Source organism: Strigops habroptila, chromosome 2, assembly GCF_004027225.2.
Source record: "Strigops habroptila isolate Jane chromosome 2, bStrHab1.2.pri, whole genome shotgun sequence".
NCBI classification, from domain to species: Eukaryota; Metazoa; Chordata; class Aves; order Psittaciformes; family Psittacidae; genus Strigops; species Strigops habroptila.
Window position 1 is genome coordinate 58,476,924 of NC_044278.2, and position 18,664 is coordinate 58,495,587.

An 18,664-nucleotide genomic window follows, 5' to 3' on the forward strand; every position below is an offset into this window, starting at 1 on the left:
TTCCCAAGAAAATCCTCCTACATGCATCTGTATGTCTTGTATCTGTGACATTAAATGGCCTACCTTGCAGCTTGGGACATAACTGCTAAAAGCCAAGAGAGGCTCACTGAGGCCATTGACTTTTGAATCTTACCTTGGTTGAAAGCCCTTACAGTAAAAGGTAGGTCTTCTTCCATGCCATAAACCTGCACAGGAATTCATCAAGCAATTCATAACCTCTGCATCCCACAAACATGTTTATATGGACATCAACAAGGAGATTCCACAATTTATATGAAAAACTAAGGTTTACAGAGCTTTAAAAATGAAAAATACTGCCTCTTTTGATGTTATATGGGTCTGAGAAGCTACTGCTTCTGCTGTTTGTCCTTTTGCGCATCTTTAAATTACAGCTAAGTAAGTGGAAGTGCTGGTTTATCTACGGGACAAGGAAAAGGGCTATTATACTTGGAGTTCAAACTATGCAGACCTGGCACTAGTAGTCCAAGAGTGCTTCTAACAGTCTTACAGGTGTTTTCAGTGTATTCAAGAAGGCTAAGCATGAAACAAAAGCTACCACTGCAGTTGTCCCTTGGGATGATACAGAGGGACACAGTTTTGAAGAGAGAGTAGGTTGAAAAAGCTTGCATGGAAAAAAAGAATGCACAGGTCACAATGTGCAGCCAGTGTGGCTCAGCAATAGATGACTGAATGCCTTGGAAGGCAGGCTGGTATGGAAATGGAGGCTTACCAGCTGACATTGAGCTTTGTGATAGAGGTATGTAAAGGCACATTTGTTGAGGAGGAGGCGGAGCTGAAAGAGCTGTAGAGGTCCCCTTAGCCCTGACTGCTGTAGCACACTTGCTCCTTGCTGCCTTGCAATGGGGGTAGCTGAACGCTTCCTCTGATCGCACTTGGGCATCACCCATGTGGAGGCTGGGCTGGAAAAAGGTAAAAGTAAATCCTAAAAGTCAATTCTGAATTCAGAGGTGTGAGTATGCCAGTGTATTAGATGTGCCAGATGTGCCAAGCTCCAAGGTGGAAGTAAGCTTGATTTTGATTACTGGTATGAGGTGTAGTTCGGGAGGGGGAGGCATACTCCATTAACATGATGCTCACACATTTCCTTTAGTAATTGAGTTTCCTTAGTGTGGATGTTACATACTTCAACTTCCAAGATGCCCACCATTCCTGCAAGAAATGCTGAAATTTAAGAGATTCCTGAAAAGCAGTGACCCTGAGTACAGAACTTCTACACCAGATGGCTTGTTAACAGCACAGCGTCAGCCTTGTCCACTGAAAGTCAATATCCTACCAGAACAGAAACATGGGAAAGAGGGGACATTGTTAGATGATATAACCCAACATCTTTAAGAACAAGGGCATTAAGAAAGGAAATAATGACCAAATCAATTGGAGCATCACGGCAGAAGATTAAAAAATATTTTTAACTCTCTCATATGTGAGAATAAATTCAATATTAGTGGTAGTGAAGTATAGTAGGAAGACTGTCATAAGTGGGATGAAAATATTATTTGTAACTAGTTTAAGGAAGGCTCAGCAGACAAAGGGATGATCTCCACCGTTTATGTCTCTAGCCACTGACAACTACAGAACAGGGAAGCAGTTCATTGAACTCTTCTTGTGGTGGAAAAAAGGAAGAGTATTTCGCCATCATGGGGAATTTCAATAAACATTATGCTTCCAGTGCTGTTCTTGGAATTCATTCCAAATTCCCTCATTGCCCAAAATATTGCATGCAGCATTGGAGAGTGTTGTGCAGAACTCCTCTGGAGAAGGAGGAAGGACTGATTATTTTACTATTACTGTAATGCAACTGATGTTGTAATGTAATGTAATGAAACTGATGTTGTAATGTAATGTAATGCAGCTGATGGGCAAGGTACTCTACTGTGCCGTGTTCATTACTCACAGATCCTGCTCCAGCCAGTTTGCAGGCAAAAGATAGCAGCCATATGCAGAAAAGGGGTGCGCATATACATGCACAAACACAAGTATTAATGGGGGAAGAATACTGAAGAATACGAAAGGCAACAACCTTAATGTACCACTTTCTTATGTCTTTGTAAGAAATACATGAAAGTACAGTTTTGAAGGGGAATTTTAAAGAAGATAATGAGGTTTTCTTTGGCTGTTTGTGTGAAGCCGCATCCAACAAAAGAGGAAAAAATAGGAAGGTGCTCCACTGAAAATCTAAAGAGAAGTTCATACAGTTTGGGATCAGATGCTACTCACAGGAGATTAAACCTCTCTGCAGAATGAATAATAGAGAGAGAACCTCTGAAAGGTTTTACAATTGAAAAGAGAGAGAGGTAGGGTTGATGCAATACTGAAATGGAAAAGACTGAACTTATTCAAGACATGGTTGCACCAATTCAAGCCGCTTGGAGTGAATGTGACTGCACACTCCCTTCACTTTTCCTGCCTTGCACTGATATATGATGGATTTGATGCTTGACAGCTCAGAACCTTAAATCAGAGACAAAACTAACCTAACTAAAGGAGTGACTAGTTTTCAGTCAGTTTAACACCTTAAACAGGCTTGCTGCTGGCTAGGCAAGCACTTAAGTCACTGAAAGGTGTAAGGAAAAGGAGCAGATAGCTATTGTCAAAGGAACTAACTGCCTTTTTGGCAAGCTGTTATCGCAGTGGCTTTACTCTGGCTGCATTATACAGAAAGAACCCGAAGGACTTGGACCCATCACTTGATATATCTGTAATGTTTATGGTTTGGGATATTAGTGGCTCCAGCTGTCCATCGCACCCTTCTGCTGGGGTGTGCAGCTCTTGTAGGGAGGGAGAGCAGAGGCTCACACCTCAGGCTACTGTTCCCCATTTCCCCACAGACAAATGATGCCTTCTGCTGAAAGAGGGAGGGAGTCCTGCCCCTCCTGCCATCTTCTGCTGCGTGCTCCTAGTCTCCTCCCTTCTGCTCATCCTGAGGTTTGGCTCAGAGAACTAATCTGGTCAAAACCAAATAATTTTATTTCCCTGACCTGCCTAGCCACATCACCAGGTGAATGGTGCTTGTTGCAAGGAAGGGAGTAAGGAAGTGATGCCCTATTGACTGTAGTGTGTATTTATGTCAGTTAAAATAGTCTGGTGCCTCTGTCATCTCAGGTCAGAAAGGGGCATACTGGTCAAGAGTCACAAAGATCCTACTTACCAAAACTCTCTGTGTTGTTGAGGGTCATAGCCTTGCTTACTGTTCTCAGTAGGAAGTTCCATCTCAACTGGAAATCTGATGCCAGTTCTCTAAACTCCTCTTTATTCCTGCTTGGCTGCAGATAGGGAAAAAAATTGCTTTACAACGAAGTTGTTTAAAAGAATTCAGTATTGTGTTGCGGACCATTTCCCTGTACAGACTGCATACAAAGGTGGAACAAGAAGGTGGTGGTTTTTTGGTTTGCTTTTTTGTCAGAATCCTAAAATAACTTAGGTTGAAAGGGACTTTTGAACATCATCTACTCCAATCTCTTGTCCAAAGCATGGCCAGCTTAGTTCAGGCCTTGTCCACGAAAGTTCTGAATACCTCCGGGATGGAGGTTCCACAGCCTTTCCAGGTTACCTCTTCAAATGCTTAACTACTCTCATGGTAATTGGTTTGGTTTTTTAATTTTTATCTATTGGGAGCTTTCTTTGCTGCAACTTGTGTCTATTGCCTTATTCCCCATGACTGTGAACCCCCAGGAGAAGTCCCATTCCATCTCCTCTAGACCTTCTATGAGGTAGCTGAGGGTTCTATGATTTGAAGGCACCACAGAACTGCAAAGTACTAGTCTTAAGTAAAAATAAAAATAAAAAAAAAAAAGGAAATAATCAAGCTAAAGAAGTACAATTTACCCTACTCCTTCAGAAAGGGAAAAAATCCCCAAACCCAAAGAAACCTTTAACCACCACCCAGATCCAAGTTAATTGGGTTGTCAACTAACAGAATGCAGCAGTACCATTAAGCTACCACTAATTCTGAATCAGTTACGGAACAGGGGTGGTAGAAGTGGTAAGGTATGGAAAGGTGCATATACGAGGATGGTCATACTTGAATCTTTCACAGAAGCTAGAGACATTGTACTAGAAATTATCGCTTTTCTGCCACCTGCTAGAAGTCAACAGTTCTATGAATCAACGTTTTCAAGAATCATGAAGTGTTCTCTTCATTTTTACTAACATTTTTCTTCTGAATTTTGGTTTATTAGGAACTATTAGAATATGTGGCTATGAAATGAGAACAGATACTGAAACTGCCCAAGTGGATATATGCACAGAAATATGCTTGTAGTTGTTTGCACAGATGGAAATTTTGTATGCCAATTAATTCTCCCTTTTTCTGCAGCATGCATAAATTGTGTTTATGCAAATCTGCAGTCTGGTCAGGTTGCTAGTGCACAATGTAGCTCCTGCAGACTAGTGACAGCGTGTAGCTGGATAATTTATATGATCACTCTTTCTCTTCTGAAATTATTAATTTTATACCTGAATGACAAAAGCATGAAGATTCGAAGACACACAGTTCAGGAGAACCCGAATATCTGTGGAAGGTGTCAGCAAAGACACTAAGTCGTTCAAACCTATGAAATATAGAAGGGAGACCATTACTTCAAGTGATTGATTGGTTTGCTTTTTGGTTTGTTACTGCAGTTTTTAGCCTTTTTTTTCTCTTTTATCTTTAGCTTGGGACATAGTAAGACATCTGTTTATAGCATTTTGATTAATATAATTATACTATTCATTTACTGAGGAATAGTACACAGCTTTGAAATCAGTCAGAATTCACGTTTATGTCCAGTTCCACTATATCTGCATTGACCTAGTCATCATGGCAAAGGTGGCAAGAATAAACACTTTCAATGTAGAAGCTGGAATTTGGTTATATGCAATACCAACTTACTTATCTGAGATTTTATCTGGTTGAGAAAAGAAAATACTGGTTTATCTGTCAAGGGGGAGAAAACGGTTTCAAAACAATAACAGAAAATGCAGAATGTTCTGTAGACCAACAGAAATATAGATAATACTGCTACATATCAGGCAGCTGTTTCCCCAAAAGACTGGAACCTACCACCCAGTGCCAAAAGGTACATTACTATGGCTCCTCTCTAAATTTATACCCTTCTAATGAGACCTCTTCCTTCAGGAAGACATATGGATAGGGTCTGTGAAACCTTGCTTATTATAAATAATGGTTTGGAAAAGCAAAGAAAACAGAGAATGCAATAAATCTTCCTTGGAGAGAGTAAGATCATCATTAATATAATGAGAAAATGTAATAAGAGCATTGCACACAGTGATTTTGATTTCAAGATGTATATAAATATTTTTTAAATGGTTCTCCGGATGGTTCTGTGAAGAAACAAAATCATTATTCCTACTGAAAGAAGTGATAGAAAGACTGTGGCACATCCCTTGTCAGTGAGAAAGTTGGTGGCAGAGCAGGAACAAAGAGCTGAGGTTTCCTTGCATCAGTTCTGTGCACAGCCTAGTTCAACTTGCCAGTCTCTTGCTAATAATTTAAATGGCAGCCCACTAATCTAAAAATTAACTTGCCATTATGTTCCTATCTCTTTTCATTAAGCTGGCAAATGCATTATGGCATGGCCGCATACAAACTGTATTTTATTGTTTACAGCAGAACGTGATTCCCGCAGGCTGCAATACAGCTAAAGGACATGAAAGTGAAAAGGCTTTGTCCAGTTCAGCATAAAATATTTTAAAATCTGGCTACAAGAAATTATTCAGTGCACTTCAATTAATAACAGAGGAAAATGTGAAATGCAATGCTTAAAAACTTCTTTTTTGTCAAAGAAAACGATAAAAAAATAATATCCTTGCCTGTCAACCTTCTAGAAGAAGCACAATTCCCACTGCTGCTGGCCACAGGAAAAGCTTTAAGAGAGAGTCAGAATAGAAAGCTTTTCATTCTTAACCTTTAAAGTTAGAAGGATAATATTACATACTCCATTCTCACTTGTATTTGCTCTTTTCCAGCACTTCGGGTTACGGCAAGTCTGTAATTCCCATTAGGGCAGATGCCATGAAAAAACAAGAGGAAATGCTGGAGTTTTAACAATGGCAAGCAAGGGCTTAAGTGAATAGACAAAATATAGAAAAAAAAATTACATTTGAGTTCTGTGTCATTCTGCGGCTCCTCCGGACTCCTAAACGCCTTTTGAACGAGGTTTCCAGGAATGTCCAGAAATCCCTGTTTGATGACAGCATGCAAGTCTGCTCGCAAAACGGTGACTTTGCTGTGGCTGTTCAAGACTGTTCTCATTGTCTATAAAGAATAAGAAAACAGTTAATGGCTTTCATTTTCTCAAGCCCTTAGGTCAGTCAAAAAGCTTCCTTTATTCAATACTAGACTTTATATAACCAGTTTCCAAACTGGGGGGAGAAAAAAAAATCAAAGGAGATGAATCTTAAGCTGTCTTCAAGAGTTTTTTGTTCTGGGAGATATTCTTTTCAATAGCACTCTATAATGTTGTCTGTGATGAAGCAGACAAGCTAACATAATTGAAGTATCTGGGCAATTGCCTGGGCAATTGGTTCTGCCTACAGTTATTATAGTAACGCCAAATAATGCTATTTTGTCTAAAACATTGAATGGTGTATCAAGGCCGACTTTCCCATTGATGTTATCTGTCCTTAGCACATGTTTCAATTAAATTCAAAGACAAGTTTTCTCAAGTTGCTCAAACCTTTGAGAAAGTAAAAATAACATTAGAAATATGGGATTAGTTAAAATAGTATTAGTTGGGGTTTTATCGCATTTATCTGCTTATGAGTCATTTGTGAATGAATCTGGCCTCATATTTGTCCCCAAATGTATTACTCACATAGACAGTGCAAACAGTTTTCAGCTTAACATTTGATCCTAATCTCTTCACTTTTTTTTTCTTACTAATTGCTAATATCGCACAGTATTCCTTCAGATTCTTGATGAAATGATGAAAACAGGAAGGAAATTAAACCTGAATCTGCTAAAATTTGTTAATCCATACATTTAGTCTCTCACTTCCATACTGAAATCAGTAAGATCCTAAAGCCTTTGTTGAATTTTGTGCATTTATATGAATAATCCATGTCCAGTTGGGCCTTCCAGAGGAAAAATAATTTTTGTAAAATTCAGAAAAACTTCAGGATTCATAAACATTTTAATAAATCCCGTTCACCAGGTGCTTGCCCTGACCCCAAAATCAGCAGTGAATGCAGCTGACTGTTTGTTTGCAAATGTAATTCCCAATCTAGCAATTTTTCATCATTCTGATAGCTTTACTGAAACACCAAAAGCACTCTGATTCTCACTTCGCAATCCCCTTCAGCTAAGTTAAAGACAAAGTCTGTTTTCTTATTTTACTTGGAGTTTCCAGTGTCAGAAATGCTGCTGCTTGTAACAAGAACACACAACCCAAAGGCTGGGAACTACCAGGGGCAGTATCGTCAGTGTGTCGCTAGCACCCGACTCCATGCTCCAATATTTTAGACTGCTCCTTTCAGACATTGCTCTTTACTATATTAACTATAATTCTCTAGGTGACTGAGCGCCAGCTCTGACAATACTTAAATACAGCTTACCAGAGGCAGCAGGAATCACCCCCAGGAAATGACAAGCATCATATTCGCATTCTTTTCTTGCAGAGAATTTGCACCTTTTTATGCTCTAATTACTTGTGCATGTCCAGGTAGTAGCAGCTGTCAGCCTGCTTTATCTACACATGATGGGAAAGTTACTTTTTTTCCTTCTTTTGAATGCTGAGCCTGCCAAAATTTTTCCCATTTTCTCACCAGGTGGCTAAATTATTGCAAAGTACTCTACAAGGGATGGTTTGGTTACACCATTCAGAGGCTACAGCTGCACAGCTCCTTTGTAGTACTTCTCCTTAGGAGCACTGTCACCTGCTTTGACCATCAGTCTGCAGTTGAAATTCCAGGTGTGTTTTAGACAGGGAAAACTGAGAAGGATGATTAGAAATATCAAACGACTCCTATGTGAGAAAATGAGATAAACCTCAGCTTTGGATAGAAATAACTGAGGAAGGATGTGATGGAGGTTTGCAGGGAGAATTGCATGAAGAAGAGCAGAAATTTTAAAGTAATAAAAGAAAGTATTTTTTTTCATGCAACAAATAATCAAACCGTAGATCTCACCACCTCAAGATGTTGTGGATGCAAAATCAAGCTATTAAGTACCAAGATGTGGTTATAGCCTTCATCTCAGATTGCTGGAAGCCAGGTGAGTACAATGGATGAGGACTGAGGCGTCACTTGCTCTGGAGCAATGGAGCATCTCATAAATAGTCCAAACTGCTTGAGCGAATGAGATGCCCAGGTCTTTTATTTCATAGATTCTGGAACATACCTTAACCATGTTAGAAAGGTCTGTCTTTCTCCTGAGCCTTTTTATAAATGCTGTAACTTCTGTTAAAGAAGAAGAGGCAGATGTTTTATATAATTAATATTTTACAGTCTAAACAACATTAATGAAGACAGTTTTTTTAAGCTAGAAAGTAGATCCCATGCGGAGCTATGGAGGTTAGTGGAGGGCGCAGCGGGGCCATGGAGCCAGCATTATGGGCTGGGCTGGGGACCCTCACAGTTTAAAGCTTTAAAGCTTGACCTGGAAGCTACCCGGGTCACCACTCTTCCTTCACCACAAATCTGTTAACCCATGACACACAGGAAAAATACTTTCAATATTTTTTTACATTAAATACTTCGTAATCAAGACTACTACTCTTTTACCTGTATGGTTTAAGGTGAATGATAGTAAAGCAACGTTAATTCTAAACCTCTTGTATTTTGTTTAGAGGGTTTTCATTTGCACCTTTGCATCTATAATTCTGCAGAACTGTTAATATAAGTTGGTTTCTTTGGTTCTATTTTTCTCCTGTATATAATGTGTTGTAATTATGACAAGCATCACTCAAGAATATCCTTTTTAAGAATGAAATGTAAAATCACTGATAATTACAGGAAAACCGAGTATAAAGCTATTTGCAAACTTCTGTAAACAGGCAATGGTTTTCAAGTGAAAATTTCTGTTTTCTGAAGTTAGTAAAAACCAGAAAGACCAGGATGTATATACAAAGGGTTGCAGCTGATTAATTACATATACTTCCATACACACGCATCTTAAAAGCACATTACTGAGTCTGCTCTGTCAAGCGCTCAAATGTAAGAAATGCCAGAATTAAGACTGTCTGCAAGTCCTCTTTGAGCATATGAATGCTAATACAATCTTTTGTCTACACAGGAGCCCTGCTTTGCCACTGTGGAGTTGGTCTTCACCCATTGAACAACTGAGCAACATTTTGTGTTAGTCAGAATCTTCAGCATCATATATAAATATGTGTATATATGTACATACGTATTTACAAATACATACATATAGACACAGCTTTGAATAGTACAGACTTTTTCAAATCCTTTAATGACACAGTCATGGTTTCCTTATGGGACTATGGCTTTTTTCGCCTTTATATTGAACTGTGCTATAGCCATTCATTAATTTATCTGCATAAAAGCACTTGCAAGGCAAAGAGACACAACAATACCTAAATTTCAGAGGGCAGATTGCATATTATTCAGTTTTCTATACAGCCAAGAGACAGGTCTTTAAAAAGATCCAGGTACATTTTAATTTACCATGAATTGGGAATAATTTTGGCTTAAATTTGTTCTCACACGTTATCTGAGACTATTTGTTTTTAACTGTATCCCAATTAACTTTAGTCCTCACTAATATGAAAGTTACCTCAGCTAAAAAGATTTTAAAAATAATTTCTCTGACTCTCATAACACAGTCTTCTCTGCAGTTTAAGCAAGGATTATTTTATGAAAATCTCTGTATTACTCAAACATACCTTTAGATTTGGATGTTTGGAGCAGTAATGGAAAGTCTTCCAAAGCATTAACCATCCAAAGTTCAATATTTTTACTGAACAATCTGATTGACTTAATGTGTTGCAGCGGCACCTCCTCCAGAAAATCATGAAGTAGGATGTTCTCCATTTCCTAGAATACAAATTGATGAATCTACATATGATTGGTGTACTACGGGTATTTTACAGCAGCATGAAACAAAATCATGTTGATAGTTTAAATGTAAATGTAAAGAAGCCCATTTTTTCTTCCAATTAAGCAATAGCTAAGCTACATTTATTAACATAAGGAAAAAGATACTAACAATAAATGCTGTTTCCTAAATTAATTACTAGACACTACTTAATAAGTAGCAAATTATTTTGATCAGAATACTGCATATTTCTATGTGGAATGTCACCAAAAAATGCAATAGTGTTCTCGAAGGAAAAATAACTCTCGTAATTCGGAAAACAATTATCAGTTGAAATTTCAGTCATATAATCTCATGCCAGAACCACAGACCACATTTATAACAGCATACTCCATTGGTATTATGGCCTTTCAAAGGAACATATAGCAGCAAAATGGAAGTAATCTCAAATTCCACTGGCTTCTTTCAAAATCCATACTGTGCTGCCTCTGAAGAAGCCAGAACCAGACTTCAGGTACGAACAAAAATCCCATTGCACAGCACACAAGAAACAGCTGTACTTTTTCCTCAGGTAGAACTACCAAAAAGACAGAAATACATAATAACGTAATTACAACAAACAAATGTATCCACAGTACCTTGAATAGCTGCCTGTCATAGCTTTCCAACAGTTGGCATACATCTGGCAAGGACATCAGTGCTATTTTTTCAGGCTGCAGAGACTTCCAGAATGACATGATACAGCCTTCCACCTATCACACAAAGTCCTTTATGAATTTTCACTCATTTTACACTTATGAAATACAAAATGTAATTCAATAAAGCAACAAACAGAAACACAGAAGCAAAAGAATGACCGGGGAACTGGGCTCTTTGCCTAGCCCCATCTTGGCCGGGCTCTAGCATAAGTGGAAGCATCCTGGGGATGAACCTCACAAGGAAGGATAAGGAGGAGAGAAAGAAGAAATTATGCCATGGATATGCGGATATAATGAAAGATATGTGTCCATGGCTTTGTGTTTTGTGCTGGGCTCAGACCTGTTGATGTGCCAGGAGTGCTCAGGATTCCCAAATAATTTAACTGAGTGCTCCTTTTGTCTATAAATTATCATCTACATTAAATCATACCATAGAGTAAATAAGCTACACAGAAACAATTTTATCCTTACAGTTGTTTGCTGTCCTCAGAGTGAGTGTTATTAAAGTAAAGGCATACCTTGTCAAGCTCCCTCGTTCTCACCATATGTAAAATAACTTGACAATGGCTGTAGTACTCATTGGCAAGCAGTACAACCTATGACCGAAAAGAGGGTACAAAAAGATCTCACAGGCAAAGAGCTAACTCGCTTGATGACCGAATACACGAACATACCATTTCATAGGGGTATTTCTTCGCTAGCTCTTGTTGCTCCCAAAGACAGAATCTGCTGGATTCAGGCCAAGGATACTGAAATCTCTCTTGGTCAGTCTTAAGATAAATGACAGATGGAGAACAGTGCAAATTCTTGCTCTCAATGTATCAGAATTTATTTTGAACAATAATAATAATAATAAAAAGATCACAATTATCTTGTCAGTTCTGTTAAAAATACTAAGTACTTTATTGAAATTGTACAACATGGTTTTTTAAGATGTATTTCTTCAGAGGAATACTTGTCTTTTTTTTTTTAGCAAGTAGGGGTGATTGAAAGAAACAATCATGGCTGACTAAATATTTAAATCCTAAACAGTACATGAATTTCTTTTCAAAACCAGTGAATATTTAATGCTATACATATCTTCCACATATATGTTCTATAGCACTCAGGTCACAGTTGTAACCTTCTAAACAAGGCTGCAGATAGTTGGCTCTGCTATCGGGGTGACAGCACATTTCTCATCAGCTGTCATTACATCCACTTCAGAGCACTCATTACTGCACCCGAGTGCTCTATAAAAATAAGATAGGCATCCAGTCTCTCATTTTTCCCTCACTTTGGTCCACATAAGTTGTTGCTCATGCTCTGCTGGCTGAATTCCAACAACCTCAGTGTCAAGCCATCCTGTGACAGCACGTGTATGGGAGACCTGCCACTGGCTAGGCTCGCATCTGCCCTTTTCAGTGAGCAGGGTTTGCGCTCTTTTGTCTTAATCACTTCCCAGTATTTAAATACTTATCGTGCCAATAAACTCTAGAACACATTGAAAAGACACTGCCTCAGCAGCATGAGGGTCTATTACCATGGGCCTCAGACAAGGAAGGCTATGCTCCACTAACTCTCCTAATATTCAAAACCTGGGCTGTCAGCCACAATTTCCACTCTCAGCACACATGAAAGTATTTGAGCTGACATTAAGACAACACAAATATTTTGTTACCAGGTGAAATAGGAAGGGGAAATAAGTATTTAGTGAGATTACTCAGACAGATTATTTTGAAGAAGATGGGTTAACAGTATTTCATCAGAACATATTGTATGGCAGTTGTAATTAAGCACACAGACATTTTACTGTAAGTCTAATGTATCTGAAACTCACCGTTCTTGTTCTTTGGCTATTGCTCATGTAACCAGGTGAATCTCCATAATTGCAGGTGTCTCCACTGTGGTAAAATATAAAAAACAAAATAAAAATTAAAACCTTTAAAAAGCTCACCAATTTATTCTGTATTTAGTAAGAAAATGAGCTCAAACTGGACAGAGTGCAGTAGGTTGGAGCATTGTTTGAGAAACAAACGCTGCTCTCTTTCCTGTCAATCAGCAGTCCCATGGTTTTCTAATAAGTCTAAAAACCAACTTCTTAATTTTAATAAGAAACTGAACCATTCATTATAAAGACAGCAAGGTATTAGCCATTTAACAGTGCAATGTCTTCCAATCTCTTGCACCAAAATCATGGCTTTGTGTTTGTAGTTGCAGTTAATTTGGAATGATAATATTCATAAACATGCAAATAATGAAAACATAATCACCTTTGTGCTTTGATTTCACAGTAATTACATTTTCTGCACCCTGTGTTAGTTTAGATAGCATTTTGTTTCTGACTTTCTTCCATTTACTTTGCATGGTCAGAAGTCACCAGGACCTGCAAAGGCTTGACCATTGGCTTTTGGCTGAAAAGCCAGGGATGCAGGCACAATAAGCTGCTTTCTTGCTTTACCATATCCTACCTTTCTCCCTGCCTGTTTGGCTGAAGCTAATCCTACAGGAGGGAGAGGCAATGTGGCTAGTAAAAGGGACGAGCTGTGAGAGTTGGATTCTTCCAGTCAAGCCCCCATCTGCTGCTGACACCTGCTTGCTGTCTGTGAAGGCATTTCAAATGCCAGGGTCCTTCTGGACTCGGCTATTTTGAAGGGTGACAGGCAGGGGCTTTGTAGAAAATGTGCTTCCACTGATGACTGCCAACACTCGGGCTACCTAATCAAATCCTGACTGCTGGGTTTCACTGCTGTGATGTATTATAAACCAGGGTACCACCATACGTCCTGAGGGACAGAGGAGAAAATGTAACAGCTTATCTGCTTGGAAACTGAAAACACCTCCTCTTGCTCCTCTGCTGTCCCCAGGACTGACCCTTGGCACCTGAAAAATTGCCTTTCCCTCTGCCACTTCTCTCTGCCATGAAGGCAGTGCTCCAGCGAAACAACCAAACTGGCTGCCCAAGACAGGGCATCACATTGATGTTGGGTATATTTGGTAAGGATATTGACTCTTTCTCCCAGACATTTTAGAGCTGGTGGCTGGACAAAGGGAAGAATGTGTAAGTAGAGATGTTTCATAACGCTTCTTTCATATGGGTCCTTCCTGCAGATTCCTAAAGCCTGTGAAACAAAATTAATGAATATTTTCCAGTTCCTGCTCTCCCTGAGAAGGCGGCCAGCTGTATCTTCTGCTGCTGCTACTATGGCAACACATACCAGCATCACTCTCCTCTGACGGGCTGGCTCCCACGGCAGGCTGGCTCCCCTCTACCCCCACCATGGGAACAGTGAACTGGGAGAAGGGGAGCTGCATGAGTGCTCCTGTGCCCCAGCAGCTAGGTGGGAGCTCGGTGATGATTAAGTGCAAATACCAATGGAAAGCTAACATCTCTGTGCTCCCACTGTTAGAAAATGGGGTTCAGACTCACCTGGTGCCCCCAGAGGTGCTCGGCTGCCAGGCAGAGCTGCTCGCTTTCCGTGGAGAGCGGTACCTGGGTAAAGATAGGACACACAAAAGAGAAGGTGGGTGGGAGAAGCAGAAAATGGGTGACAGCAAAATCACAAGGAGTTTCACTGTATGTCTTGCAGAGTTTGGATGATGCTGTGGGGTGGGAACTGGAGCTAAAATGGGAAATACAATGGTGGGGATGACAAAAAGACTAACAGAGGAGGCGAACGGGAAGGACAAAGGGAAAATGAAAGGAAGGAGGGTGGTAAATGTGCATGCTATTGACTGTCAGATTACACTGAGATTAGAAAAGCTAATTTGCTAGAATCATATCAGATTTTCTTTATTAAAAAATCACGGGTTTGCCTCACTAGAAAATCAGAAGCCCAAACCTTGCGTATGACAAGAATCATAAAGCAACTCTTAAGAAACCAAAATTTGCTGGCATTTTTTTAACATTGCTGTATTCTGAGCCAGAGCAAGCACCGTTTTAGGGAGAGGTTGTCCTCAAAGCTCCCATTCCCTAGAGGGCACCCTATTGTAACGCAGATCAGTAAACACTGTATTCCCTTAAATCTCCATAATACATCTGGAGACCTCATTGATTACAGTTGTGTTAATTTACACTACTTTCATAACATCATCATCAGAACTGTGGTACACGTATCTTCAAAAAATCCAAGATTTCTAAACAAGCAAGCTCACGAGTGCTGTGTAAGAGCACTGTCATCGCTCCTCAGCCAACACAATACATCCGAGGCCCTGCTGACTACCAAAAAGCGAATGCCTTCTTTGTAGTCAGAGGCAAACTGTTATAATCTTACTGCCATTTCTACGACACCAACAAGCACAACTCCCAACCTGCCATCCTACATGGGCCTAGTTCCTCACTACCAGCACCATGTCGATTGCCAGCTTTCTCAATATGGTCAAGAAATATTCTTTTCAGTAATTAGAGACCAGCATTTGGACTGCACTGAAATGATATATTAAAAATCTTCTTCACTAAAATTTGGAAATTTCCACACCAACACACTCTCAAAAATTGAGATGCTATGGGTCAAATACCCCTGCTGCAATTACTCAGTTATCTCTGTGAGATCATTTATTCTTGCAGGTAGAAAAGTCTTCAAGTTTTCATTACTCTTCTTCTAAATTTCCATTTTCTAATTAAAAAAAAAAAAAAAAGAATTTGCCATTGCTTGTTTAATTGACTTCATTGGATCATGAAAAATTAATTCTGATTTCAGAAAGTACTGAACCCTACTGAGAGGACAGTAAAGATGAGGTATTTCTGTGATGTGATTCCTATTAATTTGCAGAGAATATACAAATCTCAATACAGATGGAAACAAACTCACTTATTCAGTTGAAGCTGCTGCTTATTTTGTAAGTGACCTAATTATTTCTTTCATAGTTGTGCTACTCGTGCTTCTCTGGTTTGTTTTGTGCTTTTTTACTGCTTTCTCTGTTTTTTCCCCGCTGTCCTTTATCAGACACTAGTAGTTATTGTGGCACTCAGCTGACAAAGTGTTGCGGGCCTGCAGATTGGCTTAGGACAGGAAAGCGTGGCTGCATTTAGAGTGGAAGGTGTTTTAATTTCAGCTGTCTAGCTTCACACAACAGCTTAGTGACTTTTTGTAACTGTCTTAAATGAAGGAAGCATCAGAAAAGATAATTTTGTAGTTCAGAAACTTTTCAATTGCAACTAGAAAAATTATATTTGTCTGAATATGATCTTGAGATACATATATATTTAATCTGAAAAGCTATCCTTAAGAAAAGAAACTATAAAAGAAACTATATCAAGCTCACTAGATGCTGTGTAAATGCCAGCCATTTTCCTGGAATACACCTCCTTTTCCTTGTTTTGACCAAATGAAATATAGTATTTTTAGGAGTAGGTGTCCAGGCAGGCACCTGGCAGCTGGTGGAGAAGGTGAGGGAGGCCTGCACTGCCTCCCCTACGGTTAACCATGGGCTACAGCATGTTCCCCAGTCCATCAGAGAGCATGGCTCCATTCCATGGGGAATGCCAAGGACACAAGCTATGCTGGCATACGTGGTGCTTTGGGCTCCCAGTAGTGGGTAAAGTCCTTGTTTCTGCACCTGGCCTGGACTTGGCCAACATCGCTTCTTTGGTTCCTCTTAATTTTCGTAATTTTTCCTCATGTTTCTATGCTGGGAGGAAAAATGAAATTTCAAATTGTTCTCATCTCTTCTATGACCAGAACTAGCAGCTTTCCTGCTATGCACAAGCAAGATTTCTGTTTTCAAGAGACGCTGCAGGGAAACACCTTTCTTTCTCTGAAAAAGAAAGACCAGCAGAGGCACAGCCAGGGACCTGCAATGCTCTTGGAAGAACGGCCAAGAACTTTTTCATTATGGATATCAAATCTTAGGCCTGTCCTGGTTATACTGGGTGCATGGGTTGCAAGTGATATCACTTCAGTAAGGGTCTTATGGGGAACAAGCCTTGAGTTGCCTATGAATAATTTGTTTGGTCTCGCAACAAATCTGTTGACCAACAAATCAAGACTGTCACTTGATCATCTGCAGAACCTGATCCTCTACCTGTCCCATTCTTTACTGTTGTCATTCTATGGACTTCTGCAACCTTACTCTGCTGTAAAACCCATGGAGAAACACAATAAACCTATTGGTATAATTTTTTCATGCTCTTGTAGAGCATGCGTTCAATTAACTGATTATAATATATCACAGACACTAAAACAGTTTCATTATCACCAGAATGTTTGGGTGCTTAGTAGGCTGACTTGTACCCCTCTAAAATTCATGTTATAGAAAAATACTCCATATTAAAGAATGGAAAACAAAAAACCAGAATTTATCCATATACATATTAAAGTAATGTGCAAGTCTGTAAGAGAGTAAGGATATGAGCCTGGTCTCCAAAGTCTAAGGCGCAGTCTGCACCTATTTTAATTCTCCTGGGCATTTAAAAGGAGTGTAAAACTTTACAGAATGTCAGCATTTCCTTTACATTTTTCTGTGGAGAAATGTGAGCCCGTGGTTTCTTTATCTCAACTATGAACTTAACTATGAGAACTCCTCATCACCTGCCCACAACTGGACCATGCTCACGTCTACACTTTAGTCCACCGAAGTATCTTACATTCATCAGTTATTTTTAGACTTCTGATTTTTGCAATCAATTTATACTCATCTTACACATTTTCTCATTGTTGTTCCCTTACAAGAGTTGATTTTAAAATCTGAAATTTTAAAACAAAGTCAGGTGAATATTTTCAAAGTTTTATGCCTCATTGTTTCAAGTAGTAAAAAATCCCAGATGAAATGATTGCATGTAGGACTCTTCAAGACAGTGCAGTCATGCACATTTTAATACATGTCTCTTCAGCCTACTGTTTAATAAGGAAGGTGCTACAATGTCATGAAACAATTTCAATTCATTTATTTGAGCTTCCATTTAGAGTCTCAATATATCAAGCTCTTTTAGGTTTGGCACGAGTTCCTGCTCTTAGGATCTACATGGATAAAATGTCCAATTCAAGGAAGACTGATCAGGCAGGGCACATATTCAAAGTAGAGCTTCTCATCTAGGAGAAGCATTTAATGGCACAGTACTTCTATAGTGTGTATAATAATAAGAAAAAGAGCCTTGGGTGACATGGTCTAGTGTGAGACATCCCTGCCCATGGCAGGGGGGTTGGACCTAGGAGATCTTAAGGTTCTTTCCAACCCTAACCATTCTATGATTCTACAATTCTATGTTGTCAGTGTTCAACAGATGACTTACAGACTTATATACAGACAATATATAGACCATCATGTGACATTTTATGTTAAAACGTTTAAAAAAAACAAACCTGTGATAATTTTTTTTAGACAGAAGAGTGCAATAACTTGCATAAAAGGAAGAGTCCTTCTTGATAGCTATTCCATCATAATGATATCTAGGGAAAAAAAAAAGATGAACTGACAACCATAAAATTTTCAACAAGTCAGCAAATAATTCATACTCCTCCTTTGAAAGCAAATGAGAATTCTATTTAAACAAGAAAAGACCAACTAAAAATGCTACTTTTTTTTTTTTTTTAATCCTGTTGAAAATTTTTTGTCTCCAGCAGAAGATAATTACACAAACTCTTTACAAGCTCTTTTTAACAATTTTTGCCCTGGAATTATAATTTTTTCCAAACAAACAAAAAAAAACCAAACCTTAGGCCACTGAATAGGGTGCAACAGGTTTGTACAGGAGAGTTAGTGAAGTCAGGGACTAGAGCCTCGCCTGACAGAGGTCCCCATATCCCCACTGAAGTTGGAGGATTTAGTGCAGTTGTTCTGCAGCCATTCATAGTATCTTAGGGACTGGGTGTCCATCAGTGGTCACAGCAAACTAAAACCCAAGGAACTCACCAGACCTTCTCTAAGCTTTATCCCAACCTCGGTGAGCAACAGAATCACTATCCCTGCTACTGAGGTGCTGCTACCAGCTGGCTCTTCCCGGGCTGGGTCACTGGGAAGGCAGGAGAGCAGCACA

General features: G+C 39.3%; 1 protein-coding gene across 1 annotated transcript in view; it reads right to left on the reverse strand.

The window, feature by feature from the left end:
- Positions 1–18,664, reverse strand: part of RFX8 (RFX family member 8, lacking RFX DNA binding domain) — a 30,636-nt gene that overhangs the window by 4,566 nt on the left and 7,406 nt on the right. Inside the window, 12 exon segments of the mRNA XM_030476475.1 lie at positions 3,167–3,281; positions 4,474–4,568; positions 6,118–6,274; positions 8,357–8,415; positions 9,861–10,011; positions 10,651–10,764; positions 11,229–11,306; positions 11,385–11,516; positions 12,530–12,593; positions 14,120–14,158; positions 15,977–15,997; positions 17,991–18,077. Of these exon segments, the coding sequence (XP_030332335.1) occupies positions 3,167–3,281; positions 4,474–4,568; positions 6,118–6,274; positions 8,357–8,415; positions 9,861–10,011; positions 10,651–10,764; positions 11,229–11,306; positions 11,385–11,516; positions 12,530–12,593; positions 14,120–14,158; positions 15,977–15,997; positions 17,991–18,077 (1,112 nt within the window).